The 17,960-nt window shown below is 46.9% G+C and overlaps 1 protein-coding gene and 1 long non-coding RNA gene across 12 annotated transcripts in view; one reads left to right on the top strand and one right to left on the bottom strand.

Moving 5' to 3' along the window:
- The first annotated feature begins 738 nt into the window (after nucleotides 1-738).
- SKOR2 (SKI family transcriptional corepressor 2) overlaps nucleotides 739-17,960 on the top strand; it is a 51,401-nt gene continuing 34,179 nt past the window's right edge. For 5 of the 10 annotated variants that reach the window (XM_039545819.1, XM_039545815.1, XM_039545818.1 and 2 more), the window contains exons 1-5: nucleotides 739-867; nucleotides 2,634-2,856; nucleotides 13,697-15,867; nucleotides 16,746-16,809; nucleotides 17,134-17,205. In XM_039545819.1, the coding sequence (XP_039401753.1) occupies nucleotides 781-867; nucleotides 2,634-2,856; nucleotides 13,697-15,867; nucleotides 16,746-16,809; nucleotides 17,134-17,205 (2,617 nt within the window). In that variant the 5' untranslated portion in view covers nucleotides 739-780. Of the gene's footprint in view, nucleotides 868-1,770; nucleotides 2,307-2,633; nucleotides 4,528-11,346; nucleotides 11,487-13,696; nucleotides 15,868-16,745; nucleotides 16,810-17,133; nucleotides 17,206-17,960 lie in introns of those variants that run through there. The other 5 variants (XM_039545820.1, XM_039545821.1, XM_039545824.1 and 2 more) reach the window with 5 other exon arrangements.
- LOC120408657 lies at nucleotides 11,440-15,776 on the bottom strand. Of its 2 annotated transcripts, none has more exons than XR_005600849.1 (3): nucleotides 15,640-15,776; nucleotides 12,814-12,866; nucleotides 11,440-12,145 (listed from the first exon to the last, which is right to left on the bottom strand). It is a non-coding gene; the product is annotated as an uncharacterized LOC120408657 (long non-coding RNA). The 2 variants fall into 2 exon arrangements; XR_005600850.1 differs by lacking the exon at nucleotides 15,640-15,776 and adding an exon at nucleotides 14,953-15,103.

Here is a 17,960-nt window from a genome sequence, read left to right as displayed (position 1 = left end):
GATAAAAAAAAAAGAGGTTGCAATTGTACATTTCTGTGATCAAATCACTTCAAATTAGAGTCTGTTCTAGCAACAGGAAACAAACGGATTTCTAACCAAATGAGCTACAGATTTACCCAGGCACAATTAAAATGACATAAACCATACCAAGAACAAGCAAGCAGGAACATAGATAGATCTGGATACATTTAGATTATCTATCTATAAACTAATATCCACATCTGCATTTATCTATACCTAAATATATCTGGATCTTTAGATTAAAGTCATGAAGGGCTCTGAACAATCTAAACTGGGGGGGGGGGTGTTCTGCAGCAAGAGCTATTCCTGAAAGGTAACACTAAATGCACTGCAGAGAAGGTGTTGTTTATTATACACCTAAACACTTGTTTTAGGAAGGGCTTACCCCGGACGCCTTTACATCCTACTTCGTAATTTGGGGAAAGATTCCCCAAAGCACCCGAGGACCATAGGAGTCCTTTTGATGTATAAGCCTTTCCTGGACAATTTCACTTCCAGGATCACCCGCAATGCTCGCGTTGCAAACGGTGGGCCTGATTCTGCCCCCCGCCCCCATACAGCTCCCCGTCCCCCTTGATGTCGAAGACGCCCTGCCCTGCTGAGATAATTCCCCTGCCACGCGAGAGGAGCTACGCTTCTGAAGCAACAACAGGTGAATCGTGATTTTGGACAAAGGTATAAACGTCTCATTCGGTGGCAAAGGGTAGTCAAGGAGCGGCGCCGGTGGAATTCTGCACCGGAGCGAGTTTCCGTGGGTAAATGTTCCCCAATTACGGGAACAATCGCGTAGCAAAATATTTCCTTTCGCCTCCTATCCACTCGGCGACGTTACCAGAATACCTTTGGGTATGTGTGTAACTGCACGGGCTGCGTGGTGCTTTGCCTTTCAGCCAGCTCAAAGCTGTTCTCTTAATGAATTACTAATGAGTTAAAATTGGACAGCAGGCTTAATTAAAGCGTAGAGGCAATGTGTTTACCACATTGTAATTGAACTCATTAGGGCTATGGCTTTTTTTGTTTTTTAAGCAGCCGCCTTCTTCTGCGCGTCAAATAATCCACGGGAGCTGTTTATTAGGCGAGGGGGAAGATATTGTAAATCAATTCTTCGGGTGAAAAACGCGACTTTGGGGGGAAATAAAACGCGTAATGATTGCTCGGCTCTTGCCTAGGCGGGGAGGAACCGCGCTCCGCATTGCAAGCCGGGCTCGATAGACGCGCAGGAGGCTGGAAAGTTTCGGGGGGACTTTGGAGTTGTTCTTGCCCCGAGCAATGTGATGGGAGAGACGTGTCCCTAGCGAGGAGTGGAGGTTGTGGCTCCAATTCCGCTGCAGTTTGGGCAACCCTGGGCTCTTCCGAGAGTTATTCGTGGAGGTGGATGGGGGTGCTCGTTTGAAGGAAAAATAAGCCTAGTTTAAATCTAGCCCCACAGAGGGATCATTTGTGGGGCGAGTGTTTCCAAGGAGTCTGCCCAGACTCCCAGCCCCTCTTAGGGTTGCTAACGTGGTGGGGGGGGGCTGTTTGTGCGTTTAACTTCTTTATTCACTGAAACTAGGGGGGAGAGGAGGGGCCTGGTCGGGGAATTGGGAAGAGGACAGGACTAGGGTGTGGGGAGGCGGAGGGAGTTTGGGGGCTGAGGAGAGGGATACAGGGGGTGAAGTGAAAGCTGGGGAGGGGGTTGGAGCAGGAGGGGAAGGGGATGGAGTTAGGGGGCTTAGCGGGGGGAGATGAGGTCGGGCAGGGCTGGGGAAGGGGAGCTTTGCCCGCCTTCCTCACTGTGTCTAGGAGCTTTGAACACGCCCATGCGCAGGCAGCCGGCTTGGGACACTCGCTGGGGAGCGCGGCGAACCCTTGGGGCTGCCCGTCCCAGCCCCCTCGATCAGCGGAGCCGCTGCCTTCACAGGCTGCAGAGGCGACGGCGGAGCCGAGCCGAGCGGCCGGTCCCCGAGGGACACCCCGAGCAGCTCCTGTGCGAGGCGGGGGGTGGGCCGCTGGCTGGCTGGCAGCAGCACCCCTGGGGAGAGGGCGATTTGCCTGCGGCTTGCAATGCGCTGCCTGGCGGTTAGAAGGCGTCCGAGATCCCCCGCCGCAGGAGGGGGAGAGAGGCGGAGGAGCCGCGCTCCGGAAAACTTCCCGGCGCTGTGAAGACGCAGCGGGCTGAGCGGGGGGGGCTCGGGTCCCACCTGGCCCCTGTTCCTGAGCCAGCGTTGATGCCTTGCGGTATCGTCCCTGCCAGGCGCTTGTCACAGGCGCTAGAGCCACGATCCCCCGGCAGCTGAGTCTAACAGGTAAGCAGCAGCCCCCTGCCTCCCCTCCCTGGCTCCGGGGGGGGGGGAAAGGGGGCTGAGAGGCGGCTGATTTGAAACAGGCTCCCTTAAAACGCCTCATCGGCACAAGCCACGCAACCGCTCCCTCTCTTGAAAGGTGACGCTCTCACTGATGAGTCGATGATGAGCAGAATTATTTTATCTGAGTGCGTTGTGGTTTGTTTGTTTTTTTTTAAAGGCACAAATAATGACCCCCGCAGACTGGAGTGATTGTGTGTCATTTGTTGCTCAAGCCTCCATGGCTGAGAGTGGGTCTGTTTGATTAAGGCGATTAATCTTTGATTACAGGGCTCTGGTGTCACCTGCAACAAAAACAAAACGCCTTTGCAAGGGCTTTTCCGAAAGCTCCACTCGGCAGCTCCAGTGAGAAATGCCGCGCTCAGCCTGGGTGCGCTCAGTGAATCTTCAACTAGTGTCTGCCCGGCTCCCTCTTGGCAAGTTTGGAGCGTGGCAGAGAGAGGAGAGATCAGGAGTAATAGGAACGGGAGCTACGTGCGTTTGTTACTTACAGGTGCATTGAAACGCTTCATTTCTCTCGTCTTGTGGGTTTTTTTTTTCCCGTGACTAATTAACACTGGTCATAAATAACTGATGCCAAGTGCAAGGGGAGAGAGAGTCTTCTGCTGGCTGTAAGCAGGGCCGAAGCGTGGGGTCTGCTGAAGGGAACCACTTCACTGGGCTGCTGAGAGCTGTTTCACGGACAGGAAAAGACTGGGATCATTCCAGGAGGGTAACTGGGGGCAGGGAGTGTCGCTCGCCATTCCCGCTGAAGCTGTGTATGCGGAGCTACTCTCGTTGCAGAGGCAGGGTAAGGAGCTGTCCTTTCAGCACCCACCGCCGTCCCTTTGCTCAACAGCCAACTTTCCCCATTGCTCTGGGATACCACCCTCTACTTAGCCTATCCCAAGTGCTTCCTGCAACTTGCAATTATCCGCCTCGGGTGGGGTCTCTCTGTATGTTAATCAGGTGAGACTACGTCGTATCTCTCCCTCCCCACCAGCCCCTTTTGGGTCTTAACACTTTGAAGCATAAGGTCGGCTGAAAACGGAGCCCAACTTGAGCCAAAGCAGGCCTGCTGCGTTGTTGTTGTGGGTTGTAAGGTAGTTCTGCCCATTTCATTTCATCCCAGTACATTTTGCATGTAAATTCATTTCCAGGTTATCTCACCCGAACGGGTGATTTGCAGACCTCGGACCGTTTTCTTTAAAATAAAAAGCAACCTTCCTCTTTGATAGGCAATTTGAATCTGTATTTAAATTGGAGAAAGGCCTGGAAAAAAAATCAGTGTGTGTGGAGGAGAAGAGGCAGAAGTCAGCCAGTCAAAAGCCTGTGTATGTGAGAGAGTTTATAAGGGAGCAATATTTTCTGACATGCGAATCTACACTTGGAAACAAAAGTGAAGCATGTTGCATGGAGCAGATTTTACCTTGTGTTTGTAAAATGACTTTGAGGTCTAAGAAATAACCCGTTGGTATAAAAACAAAGAATAAAAAAACACTCGTGTTGCCATAAACCCTCATAATATGGTTGCAGCATTGCCTTTAGGAATGACATCTCTATACTAATATAGGGTAATAGCCTCATTAAGCGAGCTGCATGCTTGTTGCACAGATATCACTGTGGCTTCTAATCAACTCCTTCCAAAACACGGGCAGTCCAGTTGTGATCTATAATCCATTATATTACAAAATCCTTGGGGGAAATGTCCCTATAGTATAATAGGGTCCCTGACAAATAACTTTTAACATAATAATGAAATCATGACAGTGAGGGGGAAATATGGTAATGGGACAGTAAAGAACTTACATTTGGTGGATGAGAGTCAAATTGTGACTTAACAGACCCATAAGTGGGTAACGTGAACTATCAAATTATGGAGGAGCGTAAAAGCTAAACAAACATGGTACCCGTAGATTGTTTATTCCTCATAAAATACAACTCTACAAAGCAGGAAGTTACTGCAAACATTTATCAATAATGAATGAATCTCCTGTAATAAAATACTTACATAATTAGCTACAGCCAAGTATGTGCATTATGCTAACCCTTTTGCAACTCTGTGGAAAATCTGAGTTGACAAATCCTTTAAAATACCCCTTTAAATACCAAAACAACAGCAACACATTCGCCCAGCGCTCCGCCTTCTATTATGCTATGATTTTCCATTTCTGAAACAGAAAACGTAAGTACTCCTGAAATATAACAGAAAACTCTCTTTGGTGAATTCAGAAGAGTCATTAACATTCAGCTTTAAGTGAATGTTAACAGTAAATAAAGAAATCTCTTGATTGTAATAGTTGTAACAAAGCAATAATAAACCAGTGGGTGGTCATCAGTAATGATAAATGTATCATTATTACTGTGTGTCTGGGAACTGGGTTTGGAAAGTACTTCAGACTTTTTAGTAGCAGGCTTGGTGGCAATTCGTTTCTTAGCCTGGAAAAAAAAGCCATATAATTTTATACACAATTTAGGTGAAAATAAATTTAAATCTGTATATTACATTTTTAATTTCAAGATAGTAATTAAAGTTGGTTCATTATATCTCCTCTGAAACTCTCAGTGCTCTTCTTAATTGCCTGTTTGTACAATTTGCTTCTAAGACACCCAAGGTTACTTGGTTCTAAAAGATGCAGAATTTAATTATTTACCAGCATTGAGTTTTCAGATGATCACATCATGTTTTCTTCAAAAGTTTGGTCTTGCTTTTCCTCCAACCCCAGTTGGTTAAGGCCTCATTTTCAATTGTAACAGTTTGTTTCTCTTTTAAATAACTTGAAACAAACGTGATTCTGGCTTCAGAATTTCAAAGAATGGTTTAATTTATACATTTTTAAAAATCAATAGCCGAGGTTTATTTTCTGGAGGTCAATTCACCAATGTCTAAATATGCAGTTGCTCCCCTCCCCCCATATTAACTTCTATAGTCAGGACAAAGCTATAGAAATAAGGACACTTGAGTTTTTAAGGTATAATGGTCCCAAAAAGCGTAAAGAAGAGATACCTAGGAAGAATCTAGTGTGTAATTTCTCGTACTAAGCATTAAAATAACAGATTGCACCTTTAATACAATTCCAACACAGCAGGTTTAATGTTGATTGCTATGATACCACTTTAATATGCCTACAGTGGAACCATCCGGATATGCTTACAAAGGTTTGCAAATATCTTGAATAATCACAATCTCTGCCTTCGACGACTCGAAGCATATTTAACGGTGAAGTTAAAAGAGCTGCCTCAAACAAAAGATACCATTTAAATTAATTCCCTCTCCCATACGTGCAGTCAGCAGTTGATAGGTCTTCAGTAGGAGGAAGACCCCAGCAACATCCACAGAAATATCAGTTCCCTAAACTCTCCCACTGCCTTTAAAGTGTCAGTAGAAAGAGACCGTGTTGTGCCTCTTTCCCCATGATTCTGATTATAGCTGCATCTTTTAGACGCGTCTTTTGCCAGTGAAAACTCCACCTAGATCTCTGCCCTTTTGTTGTGTTTAGCTAGGAGGTTATTCAGGAGCAGAGACAAAAGCCTGAAGTGATGTGATCTAAATGAGCTCCGGGGTTTTCCAGATGGGACCATCTCAATTCCAAATGCCCCCTTTGCTTGCCGATTAAAATAACGTTGTTGTTATTGTTGTTTTTAAATCAACTATGAAAGAGGGCTTCCGTGTAAACAAAAAGTCCCAACATAAAATCATTATCAGTCATTTTAAAAATCATGCTTCAGTACATGAATCTATTTCAAATTGAAATTACACCTTGGGTGCCTATTACTTATAGCTGCAAGTTTCACTGGGATGGGGGTGGGGTGCGCATAATGAATGTGAACAAGGGTTGGTTTTCTTTGTGGCTTTTAAATGCAGCAAGGTAACCTTGGCAAAGAGTCCTGTGGCACCTTATAGACTAACAAACTTATTGGCGCATGAACGTCGTCGGATGCATGGTAACCTTGTTCCTCGTGCCATGTCTGGTAGAATTAAGGCTGCTGGAGTAAATAAAAGCTGTGAGGGAGGGTTGATGTGGAGTAAACATGAAGGGCTGAGCTGGATCTATGGTACTTTCCCCTTTCTCTACAGTTGCTTTCAAATCAGCCATTCCTCAGGGAACAGGACTCACTTCTATTTGAATCCGGAGCGATCGCTTACGCAGAAGAGGGGCGGGGGGAGGCGCAGACCAAGCGAAAGAGTGACTTTCTCTGTCCACATCTGATAGAAGTTTGCCCACGGTTCCTCTCAAGTCCTTCTTCAGAGGTGGCCCCTGGCCCCGGTCCTTCCTTATAAAATAAGCCATTCAAGGTGGCAATTGACGGAGAATGCCTCCAGATTTGCTCTCAGTTACACCGGTGTAACTCCAGACTCCCCGAGGTTACTCCGGATTTACACCGTATAAGTGAGACCAGAAGGTAGAGCTCCTTGGTCAGAGAGCGGATCTCTTTACCTACAATCTGTTTGGCTGCATAATTAAATGACAGACGCTCCCACTAGAAAGCGAATCTGTTAGCCAGTGCAAAGCTCACTCTGTAGTTCTTCCACGTCTGAGCGAGGCCTGTCCGGATAGTGAATAGGTTTTTTTTCAGTGCAAATCCACAACAACCACGTTGCGTTGCGCCCTGCACGAATCACCATCGGTTCTTTTCACAAGGTTTTCCACAAGCAAATCTGGATTGTGGCTAAAAGGCTCCGCGTGCTTAATAGGACGCCTCGCCCTGCTTCTTAACTGGGCAAGTCTCCTCTCACGTATGCCAGTTTTACCCTGGCTACTCCGCTGATTTAAGAGCAGTTACTTCTAATTTCTACACTAGTGTAAAAGCAGCAAAGAATCCTGTGGCACCTTATAGGCTAACAGACGTTTTGCAGCATGAGCTTTCGTGGGTGAATACCCACTTCGTCGGATGCAAGATTTCGTCACTGGTGTAAATTACCAAGTGAATCCGCACCACCGTGCTTAAATAGGGAAAACTTCCATGGATCTCAGAACCAGTTGCTCCTGCATTAGTATTACCCGATGGGGCCCATTAGTGTTACCCAAGGGCTCCAGACAAGCTATTACAATCTACCCGGCAAAACAAAAACACGTTTAAAAATCTTCTTTAAAAATATAAGACGCTAAATATAAAACGCTGGCTAAGGTTCTTTCGGAATTAGACTAATTTAAATATGTATTTCCTGTTTGTATTATTTAGCTCATGAGGGAGGTTTGCTGGTTAAAGGTATTTGCCAATCTGAAAAGCTGTCCAAATATGTTTATAGACATGCACTGGTGGCATCCTGATAACATGTGAATTTGCATGCATTTCTATAGGACCATTTCCCTCTTTTCTGTGCTGCTGCAGAATAGCATCCGTCAAGCACAAAACAAAGTGATGATCTAACTTGGAACCAACAAGACCAAAGGAACACAAAAAGTTGAAGCAGAGACTCTAGCAATCGGGCATCTAAACGGTGGCCGATCTGACAAATTATGTACGAGATTTTCCTCTTGATTGTTGGGATTTACAGGCCTAACACCCATTAGCCTTAATGGGAATTGGGGCTTTGTATCCCCAGGCATTGAAATGAATGTGTATTTATTCAGTATGTGCTGCAAAACCTAGGCAGGAGATAGGATGACACAAGTTTATCTCCACCTCTGCATTTCCTTGCAATTAGGTTTCTTCTGAAGTTATTTAGGTAAACTATTGTAATTTACTGTCAAAACTTGTTCAGAAACAGGCTCCAACACACTTGAGGAAATATATGCAGTTTTGACTATGAATGTACTGTTAGAATATCAATCTAAATAACTAAATTTTCAGATATAGACAAGCCAGTCTAAGAAATCACCAAAAATAATACCAAAATCCAAAATGATTTGGCTCTCCTGAGGCTGAAAGGCCTTAAACTGGATCTCATATTTTTGTGATTCTTCTTACTTTTGTTCAAAGAGGCGTTGTTCTTAAATATTTTACCCGATAATGTGCATTTTATATATATAATCTATGTAATAAACACATATGTATATATACAGAGAGAGAGAGAGCGAACAAATGTAATACAGACACATACATACGTGTATGTATATATAACGCTCCTTTCCTATCTGTACCATATACGAATCAAATACCAATTTAGTGAAGACAGGAGAGGAAATTTCTCCGTGGCGTGGTAATAGATCATACAATGTGTGACACTGGTTTAACCAATAAAACAATTTGAATCAATTAGCTTGCGGAGGAGAGTTTTGAAGTGTAAAATTCATGTCAGTCTGGCTAGGAAGCATTGATTAAAATGTCACCAATCTGAGGCGTACAGCTATTGCTCACATGAAAGCAGCAGGCTCCGATATGGAAGAGAATCAGAAAAGCGGGCGGGGGGGAGGTCCCTTTGTGACAATTGCTGTGTACGGGCTAGCAGGATTTAATAAAAGGTGACAGAAGTAGTAATAAAGATAGGCTTTTGCATTTCAAAGTTTTAGCGAGGACCAGGCGTTGCAAGGGCTCTGCAGGTTAGCTGTCTAGGTAAAGATTAAAAAGAGTTTTCCATATTTCTGGAATATCTGTTGGTAAATTATGCTAAGAGTCGAAAAGGAAAGCTGCAGCTCGCTTTAGCATGCACTGGATCCTTTATAAAACGCATTTTCGGGATTAAAATTCACGCGGAAAGGTTTCCCATGTTTCCCCTGATCTTTAAAAAAAATCTTTAAAAAAATAATCTAAGGAATATTTAGAAATACCCAATCCCTTGGCCCTAGATCCATCCTGCTGTTTAAATGGACCTCAGCTGGATCTGTTTGCCGGATGCTATTCGGTTTTGCTTTCACTACTAGCAATGACCTGACAAACTTTAGAATGAGAAAACCCCTTCTCGTGTCCGGTTGCTATTATCAATACAAAGTTCAAACCTGGTCAGTCCAAACACATATCTTGTCAAATCTAAGGGTGCGGGGGGGCAATCGGGTGATTGCTCTAATGTTTTCTCTTTGAAGAAGTGTTGAAGACCCGCTACATATGAACGATTGTTCATACAACGCAAGGATACCACTGCTGATCTTTTTCATAGCATACAGCTTTTCATGCTCACCTCTGCTTCTATCAAGGAGACCAAAGCATAAGCTAAACTGTAGCCTGGCATTCTTGGAAAGCTACAGGAAGGAAAGGGGGAGAAATATTTCGAGATCTTGAGAAGTTCCTTAAAGTCAAAAGAAAGAGGGAGTGTCAAGCTTAGGCGTGGAAATTACTTATAATTGGACGAGGAGGAATAAACGTGGATAGTTAGATCGAATATTTTTCCTGCGATATGCTGAAAATAACGCCAGTGTCTTTCTTTTTGTCAGGAAGTTAAAAGCGCTGATTATCTGCTTGACAAATACAAGTGCAAACTTTACTATCTTGTTTAAGACCTACTTCATGGTCGTTTCTTCATTTCTTTTGCCAATTTTGTGCACACAAAAAACCAACCCGTCTCCTTGGGAGATTTTCACGACGAGCCGTCGTGGAGTCCGGTTTCAATATGTCTGTGCTGTCTGCATTAGATTGTTTAGTTTGCTTGGGGCGCCACATGTTTATGACTGTCCATTGCGTTTGTTCTTTAGTTCTTGTGCCTGAGCCTATCGGAGTCGTCTGCTAGAAAAGTTACATTGCACCCATGTCATGTAATCCTCATTCTTCGAACCAAAATGTTTCCAAAACAGTAGCTTTTATCCTCCAATTGACTCCCCTCCGCCCCCAATTTCTTGGCAGGGCTAAGGCTTAAAACACTCAAAAACATTTAAACAGTTGTAGTTACAAGTTAAATGTCATTTAAACTTTCTACGCTCTTCCCTCTCTGGTAAAACGTCTGTAATACTCCGTCCTAACTTCTAGCCAGTTGAGGGGCAAATATATTGACAACAGATTAATATCCTGCGCTCTTTATTCAAACCTCTCTTTAGGCAAATCTGCCATTGAGTTTGTTTGTACACTGCCAACTACCACTGGGCCCTAATCGCTTTTGGGGGTCCCGAAGCGCTGGGCCATAGGAACGAGACAGACACAAAATTACGTTCAAATGTTTTGCCACGATATAAAGAGCCGTTGATTTGCTACTTAAAGAATCGCGCAAAAAGGATTATTTGTTCTTGTTACGGTCATTTTAAACGTGGATCGAAATTCCCTTTTCAAGACAACCCGCGACATCTCCAGCTCAGCCAGGTCACCTCGCTACCCATTTGGACAATACATCTGTTTTAAACACAAGGCAATCCACAGATTTATACTCAACCGACATTAGGAGTGAGTAGTCTGCATGGCGTAGTCTTTGTGCCGGTTTTCTTCAAAGTACGTTTGAGAAGGGGGTGGAGAGGAATTATCCACAGGGCTCGATGCTGCTATTCAGGCAAAAAGGGGAGTAAGGGTCTCGGAATCGGTACCCTGATGTAATTTTAAAGACGTCTCCATACTGTGTGTGGGGAGGGGTGGGGGGAGGCGTCTCCCCTCTCTCCACCTGTTGGGGAAGCAGCGGGAGGTGGGTTGTGAGAGCTGCTGCTGTGTGTAATCGGAGTGGATTGCACGGTGAGGCTGTTACATTACCGGGTGACAACAGACCCTCTTTTTCCATGAATCCTGGGAGAAGAGATGCCTCGTTCTGCCAGGGTTGGGGCCCTGGCAGGTCGCCACGCGTGGCTGCACCGAGGCGTCCCTGAGCCCCCCATTTAAAGCCCATTAGAGGCTCCGCGAGGTCAGGGCGCTGCCGGTGGCTCTCCGCCTGCCCAGAGGGCGCCCGGTGCACCATGCCAGCCCCTGGCTGCGGAGCGCCCGGGAGCCGGTGACGTCACCGTGCCCACTGGGTGTCGTCCTTTGGGTCCGCCTGGAGTTCGGCGGCAGAGGGGAAGGAGCTCCCGCGAGCGCTCCAGCTGGGGCTGGGCGCCGACCCGCTCGCACGCGTAGAGCAGGGGCGGGGGGGGGGACTGATCCGGCTCGCCATCTGCAACCGCCATGCTCCGCTATCATTAACGCAGAGGACAGCCTGCCTGCGAGCGGAGGAAGCCTTGCGAGACTCCCTTGCCTGCTTGGTTTGAGGACATGCTTTGATGTCTCTTCCCTCTCCCCTCCCTCCTCCTTTTTGAGTCCCCCCCCCTGGAAGCCGGTCAGGAGGACACACATGTAAAGAACACCGTGATTGAGGAGGTAAATATTTCATCCTCGCTGCCTGTTCGGGTCAATGTTAGCTCCGGTCAGGTTTTCTGCATAAAGTTCAGGGTGTGTGTATGGGTGTAGTGGGGAGGGACAGGCAGGTTATACATTAAATTAATTGGGGAAAGGGAGGGTGCTAGGGACCTTTTATAGGATGTTTGCTTGAGTAAAACTTTTACTTTCTTCCAATTGTCTTTTTTAATCTTATTGACATCTTTCACCAGTATTGATATATGACTTCCCCCCCCCCAACCCCCTCTGTGGCAGGGGAGGAGAGAAGGGGGAAGATTGGGGAAATGATTTCTAAATCATTTCCACTGGTTTAAACAACGCCTGGTTCACAAAACCCTTGAAAAATCGTACCAGGAAAGTCTAGCGGGACTTAATCTCATTCAGATCCGTGTCTATGGCTGTGTAAAAGTCAGCATAGTAGCTGAGAGGATAAGAATCTTAGCTGGTCAGTGAGGGAGCTATTTGAAGAGTTTGTGTAGGGGAACCAGGTATAACTGTTGTCTCTCATTGCCTATTAAGTAACTATCGCTCCGCCGGAGATATTGTATGTGATCCATCCGAGGTGACAAGCTCGGTTCCTGTCATGTTTGAACGTGTCTAGGTTTGTTCAGCAGTCCTGAAGGCCACCCGTCTAATGAAAGCTGAGAATCAGAGAAAGCAATATTGTGAAATTGTAACGATGTCATATGAAACAAAGGCAGAATTAGAATTGTATAATGATCTTTCAAATCAGAGATAAATATGACCTGCAACTTATTAAATATAAATGATACGGTTGAGATGGTCAGAGAAGGACAATTTTAAGCAACTGATGTAGCCTTTGATTAGTTCAATTATTGCCCAATGCTTTTTAGGGAGAGAAGATGGTGTTTTGTTTTGTTTTTAAATTAGGTAAAAAGAAAAACCAGTTGTTTTGCCCATAGGCGTTTTTGTTGTTTGGTTTGATACGATTCATTCTAAAGCCTTATTTTAACTATTATTTGCTTTGAAAACATTAACTGATGCATTTAAATAATTGACTATTCTCCTAACCTGAGATATTAGAATGTATGCTTTTTAAAGCACTGACCTTTGAAAAGATGGCACTATCCACCTTTTGAAGATAGAGGAAACGTCCCGATAGCAACCAGAGAAAGCGGAAGTAATCAATTCAATATTTCTGCTGAGTGTGGGTGGTAATTGGGTGGCTTCCTTGAAACCTTGTCGAATTCTTAAACCACTTCTCTGCAACATTCTTTACACACCCATTGCTTTTCTAATGTCAACATAGTAATAGGTAAACATTTGAAAATGGTTTCAAATCAAATACCTTCTTCTATTTAGGAAATATTTGGGTCTCAGGAATGGCGATCCAGATTCATCCTGTTGATCAAACAGATAATATGGTTTTAACATTTGATGCGCCAAAATTAACTAAAATATTTCCGTTTTGTTTTAGAAGCTTTCTAAATTTTTCTTTTTAGTGACTGAAGACTGCGTTTTACACTGCAAAAATACCACCACTCACTGGAATACGTTGGTGATGTGGATTTCGTTTCATGTTAGAAAACTATTTAAATTTTCGATTCAAAATTGTGAATTAAACCTGATACTAAGGACAATCGAGTCATGTTAAATACGTTTTAGGATAAATACATTTTAAGATTCTTTGCCATTCAGAACTCCCACTGAAGTCAATAGATGTGCTAGGTATGGTAGAAATGTAGAAAACAATCATAACGTGAAATGACTCCTTTTTAGAGGTGGTGTTTTAGCCCTGTTGGTCCCAGGACATGAGAGAGACAAGGTGAGTGAGGTAATATCTTTCCCAAAAGTTGGTCTAATAAAAGATATTTCCTACCTTGTCTCTCTCATTTGTAGATGTCACGTTTGTACTTTTACAGCGCTTGTTAGACTGGAATAAGTGTATAAGCGCTTGTCAGGTCTGATAACCTTTTCGCGTCCACGTTTTTTAACAAAAGGTTTAACTTTCCTCAGTCCGAATCACTTGTAAATAGACCAAAGTCTGTCCCAGACCCTGGCAGAACAAACTCAAGTGTGGGGCTTCGGTTGGGTTGTGGGTTGGCCCGCGACGGCGGTTATATAATACAGTAGGGCAGATGTTCTCGGGACTGCCTCTGAAAGGAGTGATTTTTGTCTTTCCTCGCTTCATTGTCCCATCCCCAGCAGACCCATGTTCTTTTCTCTTCCAGTGGGCCACAGAAGACTCCCGAGGCTGCGCGCTGAAGAGATGGCGACAAGCCCCCGGCCAGGCCCTACGGACATCCTGCTCTCCTCCCCGTCCAACACTTACCAGCCGGACTCCATGAGCCAGCAGAGAGCCAGCCACGGCAGCATGAAGCCTAACCAAGTGGGCCAGGTGATTTTGTACGGGATCCCCATCGTGTCTTTGGTGATCGACGGCCAGGAGCGGCTGTGCCTGGCGCAGATCTCCAACACCCTGCTGAAGAACTTCAGCTACAACGAGATCCACAACAGGAGGGTGGCGCTGGGCATCACCTGCGTGCAGTGCACCCCGGTGCAGCTGGAGATCCTGCGGCGGGCCGGGGCCATGCCCATCTCTTCCCGCCGCTGCGGCATGATCACCAAGCGGGAGGCGGAGCGGCTCTGCAAGTCCTTCCTGGGGGAGAACCGGCCCCCTAAGCTGCCGGACAACTTCGCCTTCGACGTGTCCCACGAGTGCGCCTGGGGCTGCCGGGGTAGCTTCATCCCGGCCCGCTACAACAGCTCCCGGGCCAAGTGCATCAAGTGCAGCTACTGCAGCATGTACTTCTCGCCCAACAAGTTCATCTTCCACTCCCACCGCACGCCGGAGGCCAAGTACACGCAGCCCGACGCCGCCAACTTCAACTCCTGGCGCCGCCACCTCAAGCTGACGGACAAGAGCCCCCAGGACGAGCTGGTCTTCGCCTGGGAGGACGTCAAGGCCATGTTCAACGGCGGGAGCCGCAAGCGGGCCCTGCCCTCCGCCCCGCCCCAGCCCGGCGCGGCGGCGGCCGCCCAGTGCCACCCGCTGGGCTCGGTCAAGGCGGCGGCCGCGGTGGTGGGCGGCGGGCTGCTGAGCCCGCACCTGCTAGGGGCGCCGCCGCCGGAGCTGCAGCAGAAGCGGGCGCGCTTCGAGGAGGACGAGGAGCTGGAGGCGGCCGGCGGCGGCGGCAAGAGCCAGCGGAGCTACCCGGTCATCCCGGTGCCCAGCAAGGGCTCCTTCGGCGGCGTGCTGCACAAGCTGCCCGGCTGCGGCGGCCTCTTCCCGCACCCCTACGGCTTCCCCGCCGCCGCCTTCGGCCTCTGCCACAAGAAGGAGGAGGGCGCGGCCGGCGAGGCCCACAAGGCGGCCGGCGGCCTCTCGGGCCTCTTCTGGCCCGGCCGGAAGGAAGCCGCCTTCTACCCGCCCTTCTGCATGTTCTGGCCGCCCCGCGCCCCCGGCGGCCTGCCGGTGCCCACCTACCTGCAGCCGCCGCCGCAGCCGCCCAGCGCCCTCAGCTGCTCCCTGGGCGACAGCCCCGGCCTGCTGCGCCAGGCCTTCCTGGACCTGGCCGAGCCCAGCGGCGAGGCGGCGGCCGCCGGGCTGGGCGCCCCCCCGGCCGCGGCCGCTCCGGCTCCCGCTCCCCCGGCCAGCGGCAGCGGCAGGGACCCGCTCTTCGAGACGCCCCCTGGCGGCGGGGACGCCGCGTCCCCCGCGGCGGAGGCGGGCGGCGGGGGCAGGGTGCCGGCTCGCCACCCGCACCCGCACCCGCACCTGCTGGAGGGCCAGGCCGGCCGCAAGGCGGGCAGCGGCTACCACCACTCCAGCGCCTTCCGGCCGGTCGGGGGCAAGGAGGACTCGGAGAGCCTGGCCAAGCTGCACGGGGCCAGCGGCGGGCCCCACCACCCGGCCTCCCCGCTGCTGCTGGTGCAGGAGGAGCCGGGCTGCGAGCGCCACCCGCCGCTGCCGCAGCCCCAGGCCCCCCACCGCCTCCTCTCCCCGGGCGGCACCAGCTGCAGCTACCCCAGCGAGGAGAGCAGCGAGGAAGAGGAGGAGGAGGAGGACGAGGAGGAAGAGCAGGAGGTGGACGTGGAGGGGCACAAGCAGCCGGAGGAGGAGGAGCAGGAGGGGGACCAAGGGGTGGACGCCCTAGGGGGGAGCAGCCGGTACCTCCAGAGCCGGGGGCTGACGGAGAAAGGAGGAGGCAGCAGGGACCGGGCTGCTGCTACTGGCCTCTTCCCCATCAACTCCTCCAGGCAGCAGCAAGAGGAGAAACTAGGGGACACCAGTGCAGAGCTGCATCCTCCTCCCCCTGGCCCCCCGAAAGGGGGGAATAGCAGCAGCAGCAGCAGCCCAGTGCACCATCCATCACTGGAGGAGCAGCCCTCCTACAAAGATGTAAATATCCCCTTTAGGCTCCTTCAAGCTAATTATTATTATTGAAATGCACCTTTAGGCTGAATCGGTTCCACATGCGTAAGGAAGATGGATCGCTCGCGTTCCCCACAGAAATAAAATATGCGGGGTGGTTCATACAAATCGGCCCAATTGTTCTTGAATTCAGACCAAATGTAGAGGGTTATTTCTCTTCCTTACAGTAGATTTCGGTTTGTAAAGTGGAAAAATCACCCCCTAAAACAGAAGTAAGGGAGAGCTATCTGCTCCAAAGGTTACATCCTTCCCCAAAGAATATTTTTGTTTCCTACAAATGGGTCACTTGAAGGCCTTAACCATGTTTTTAAAAACATATAGCAATTTAGACATAATTCAAACCAGACCACAGGAGGGTTTGGGGGCTTCATTCTGTATTTAAATGTTAGTACTAGAAATCAAGAGGTGTAGAAGATTTATTAGGTCATCTTGTCTTACTCCCTGCCAGTATAGAATGGCTCCTTACAGTAAGTTGTTTTCAGTGGATGAAAGCGTTAGGTCCTTTCTGATAGTTCCTGTCCAGTTAAATCTACCAGTGGCAAATTAGCTCAAGGAAGAAAATAATCCAGGCCAACCTGCACACCTCCAATTTCCATTACCCGTCACCCCACAAACACAGAAAGTAGAAGTTGTGTATAGAAGCTTGTAACATATTGAACCTGTACAAGGTTTATAAGGTTTCCAAAAAGGCAATCATCAAAGATAATGTCATGGGGGATTCCACAATAGTCACTTCTATTGATGTCCTTTTTCTGCTGACTTGGTATTTGCCTGGGATTGTATATCTGCATATGATTGTCTCTAGATCTTGATTTTGTGTGTTTTAATTATTTTTATTCCTGTAGAATCAGAAAAGCAAGGAAGGTAACCAAGTCATTTTGGCTACAAAAGAGGACAGCAACTTTTCAGGTAAAGACAAATATATTTTCTTTTTCTAAAATCGATGCAGTCACCAAAAGGCTTAATAAACCACAGCTCTGTGGGTTGTATCAATTTGTTCTCTATAACATGACTTAAACAAAAATAAATCACTTCCATGATTTCAATTAAGAAAAAACATTCTAATAGACTCTTTGATGGCAATTTAACATTATATTCATTCACATCCAAAACACATCTGAGTATGTGTTTGAATATTAGGTATCTATTTTTGTTGGAGTCTACTGTTGTCTTGGGTATGCTATTTCCTGCTACTGAAAGCATTTTAAGTGTTGCATTTGTTTTTTATTTTAGATAAGAACAAAGAGCATAATTTTTTCATCACAGAAGAGCCTTCAGGAGGAGACTTCTGGCGAGATATAGCAGGTATGCTCAGGAAAGTGTAGAGGATAAGCAGACAGAGACTAAAATTCATAATCAAATGTCTGAATATTTAGTGCAAGGGTAAAGATAAAAACAATTCCAAGTAGATATAACTAAGGAAAATGCAAATGGGGGAAAACAGTGACATTAATAGCAATAAGATTATTAATTGCTGGGCATATTTCAGCAGAAATTTCAGAAATATATCAGGTTACACAATGAAACAGGCTGGAAAAGCATAAAATGACAATAATTGAAATGTTCTCTTTGAAACCTTCCATTAAAAAGGATCACAGCTTATTGCTTTTAATATCTGTCAGAAAGACATTAAAGGTGTTTTATGACATCTATGCCAACATTTATATTATCTCCATGATAATGATCTCTACACAAAATGTATAATACATTTACAAAAATTACATTATACAAATTAAATGAAACCACCTTTTACTGATTGCTAAATGTCTCCAAGGGGTTTGGGAAAGACGTGATTAGAAGTTTTGATACTAAGTTGTCTATTGCAGTGTCTTAAGGAGAGGGTTTTGTTTCTTGGGAAAAAAGAATCTAATTTTCCATTTATGTAATGCAAACTGCCTTGGCTTTGACTATTCACGGTTAATTGACTGTCAAACGAGGTTGTTATCCTCAGGCAATGTCTGCAAATTTGCCTGTCAAATGAGACAGAGAGAGCAAGCGGGGAGAGGGGGGAAAGAGAGAGAGAGAGTTGTACAAGGAGTGGAAATGAAAAAAATAGGATC

Source organism: Mauremys reevesii, linkage group 6 (assembly GCF_016161935.1).
Source record: "Mauremys reevesii isolate NIE-2019 linkage group 6, ASM1616193v1, whole genome shotgun sequence".
In the NCBI taxonomy this organism is placed as follows: Eukaryota; Metazoa; Chordata; order Testudines; family Geoemydidae; genus Mauremys; species Mauremys reevesii.
The sequence above is the reverse complement of the archived record's forward strand: the minus strand, read 5'-3'. Positions and strand labels throughout refer to the sequence as shown.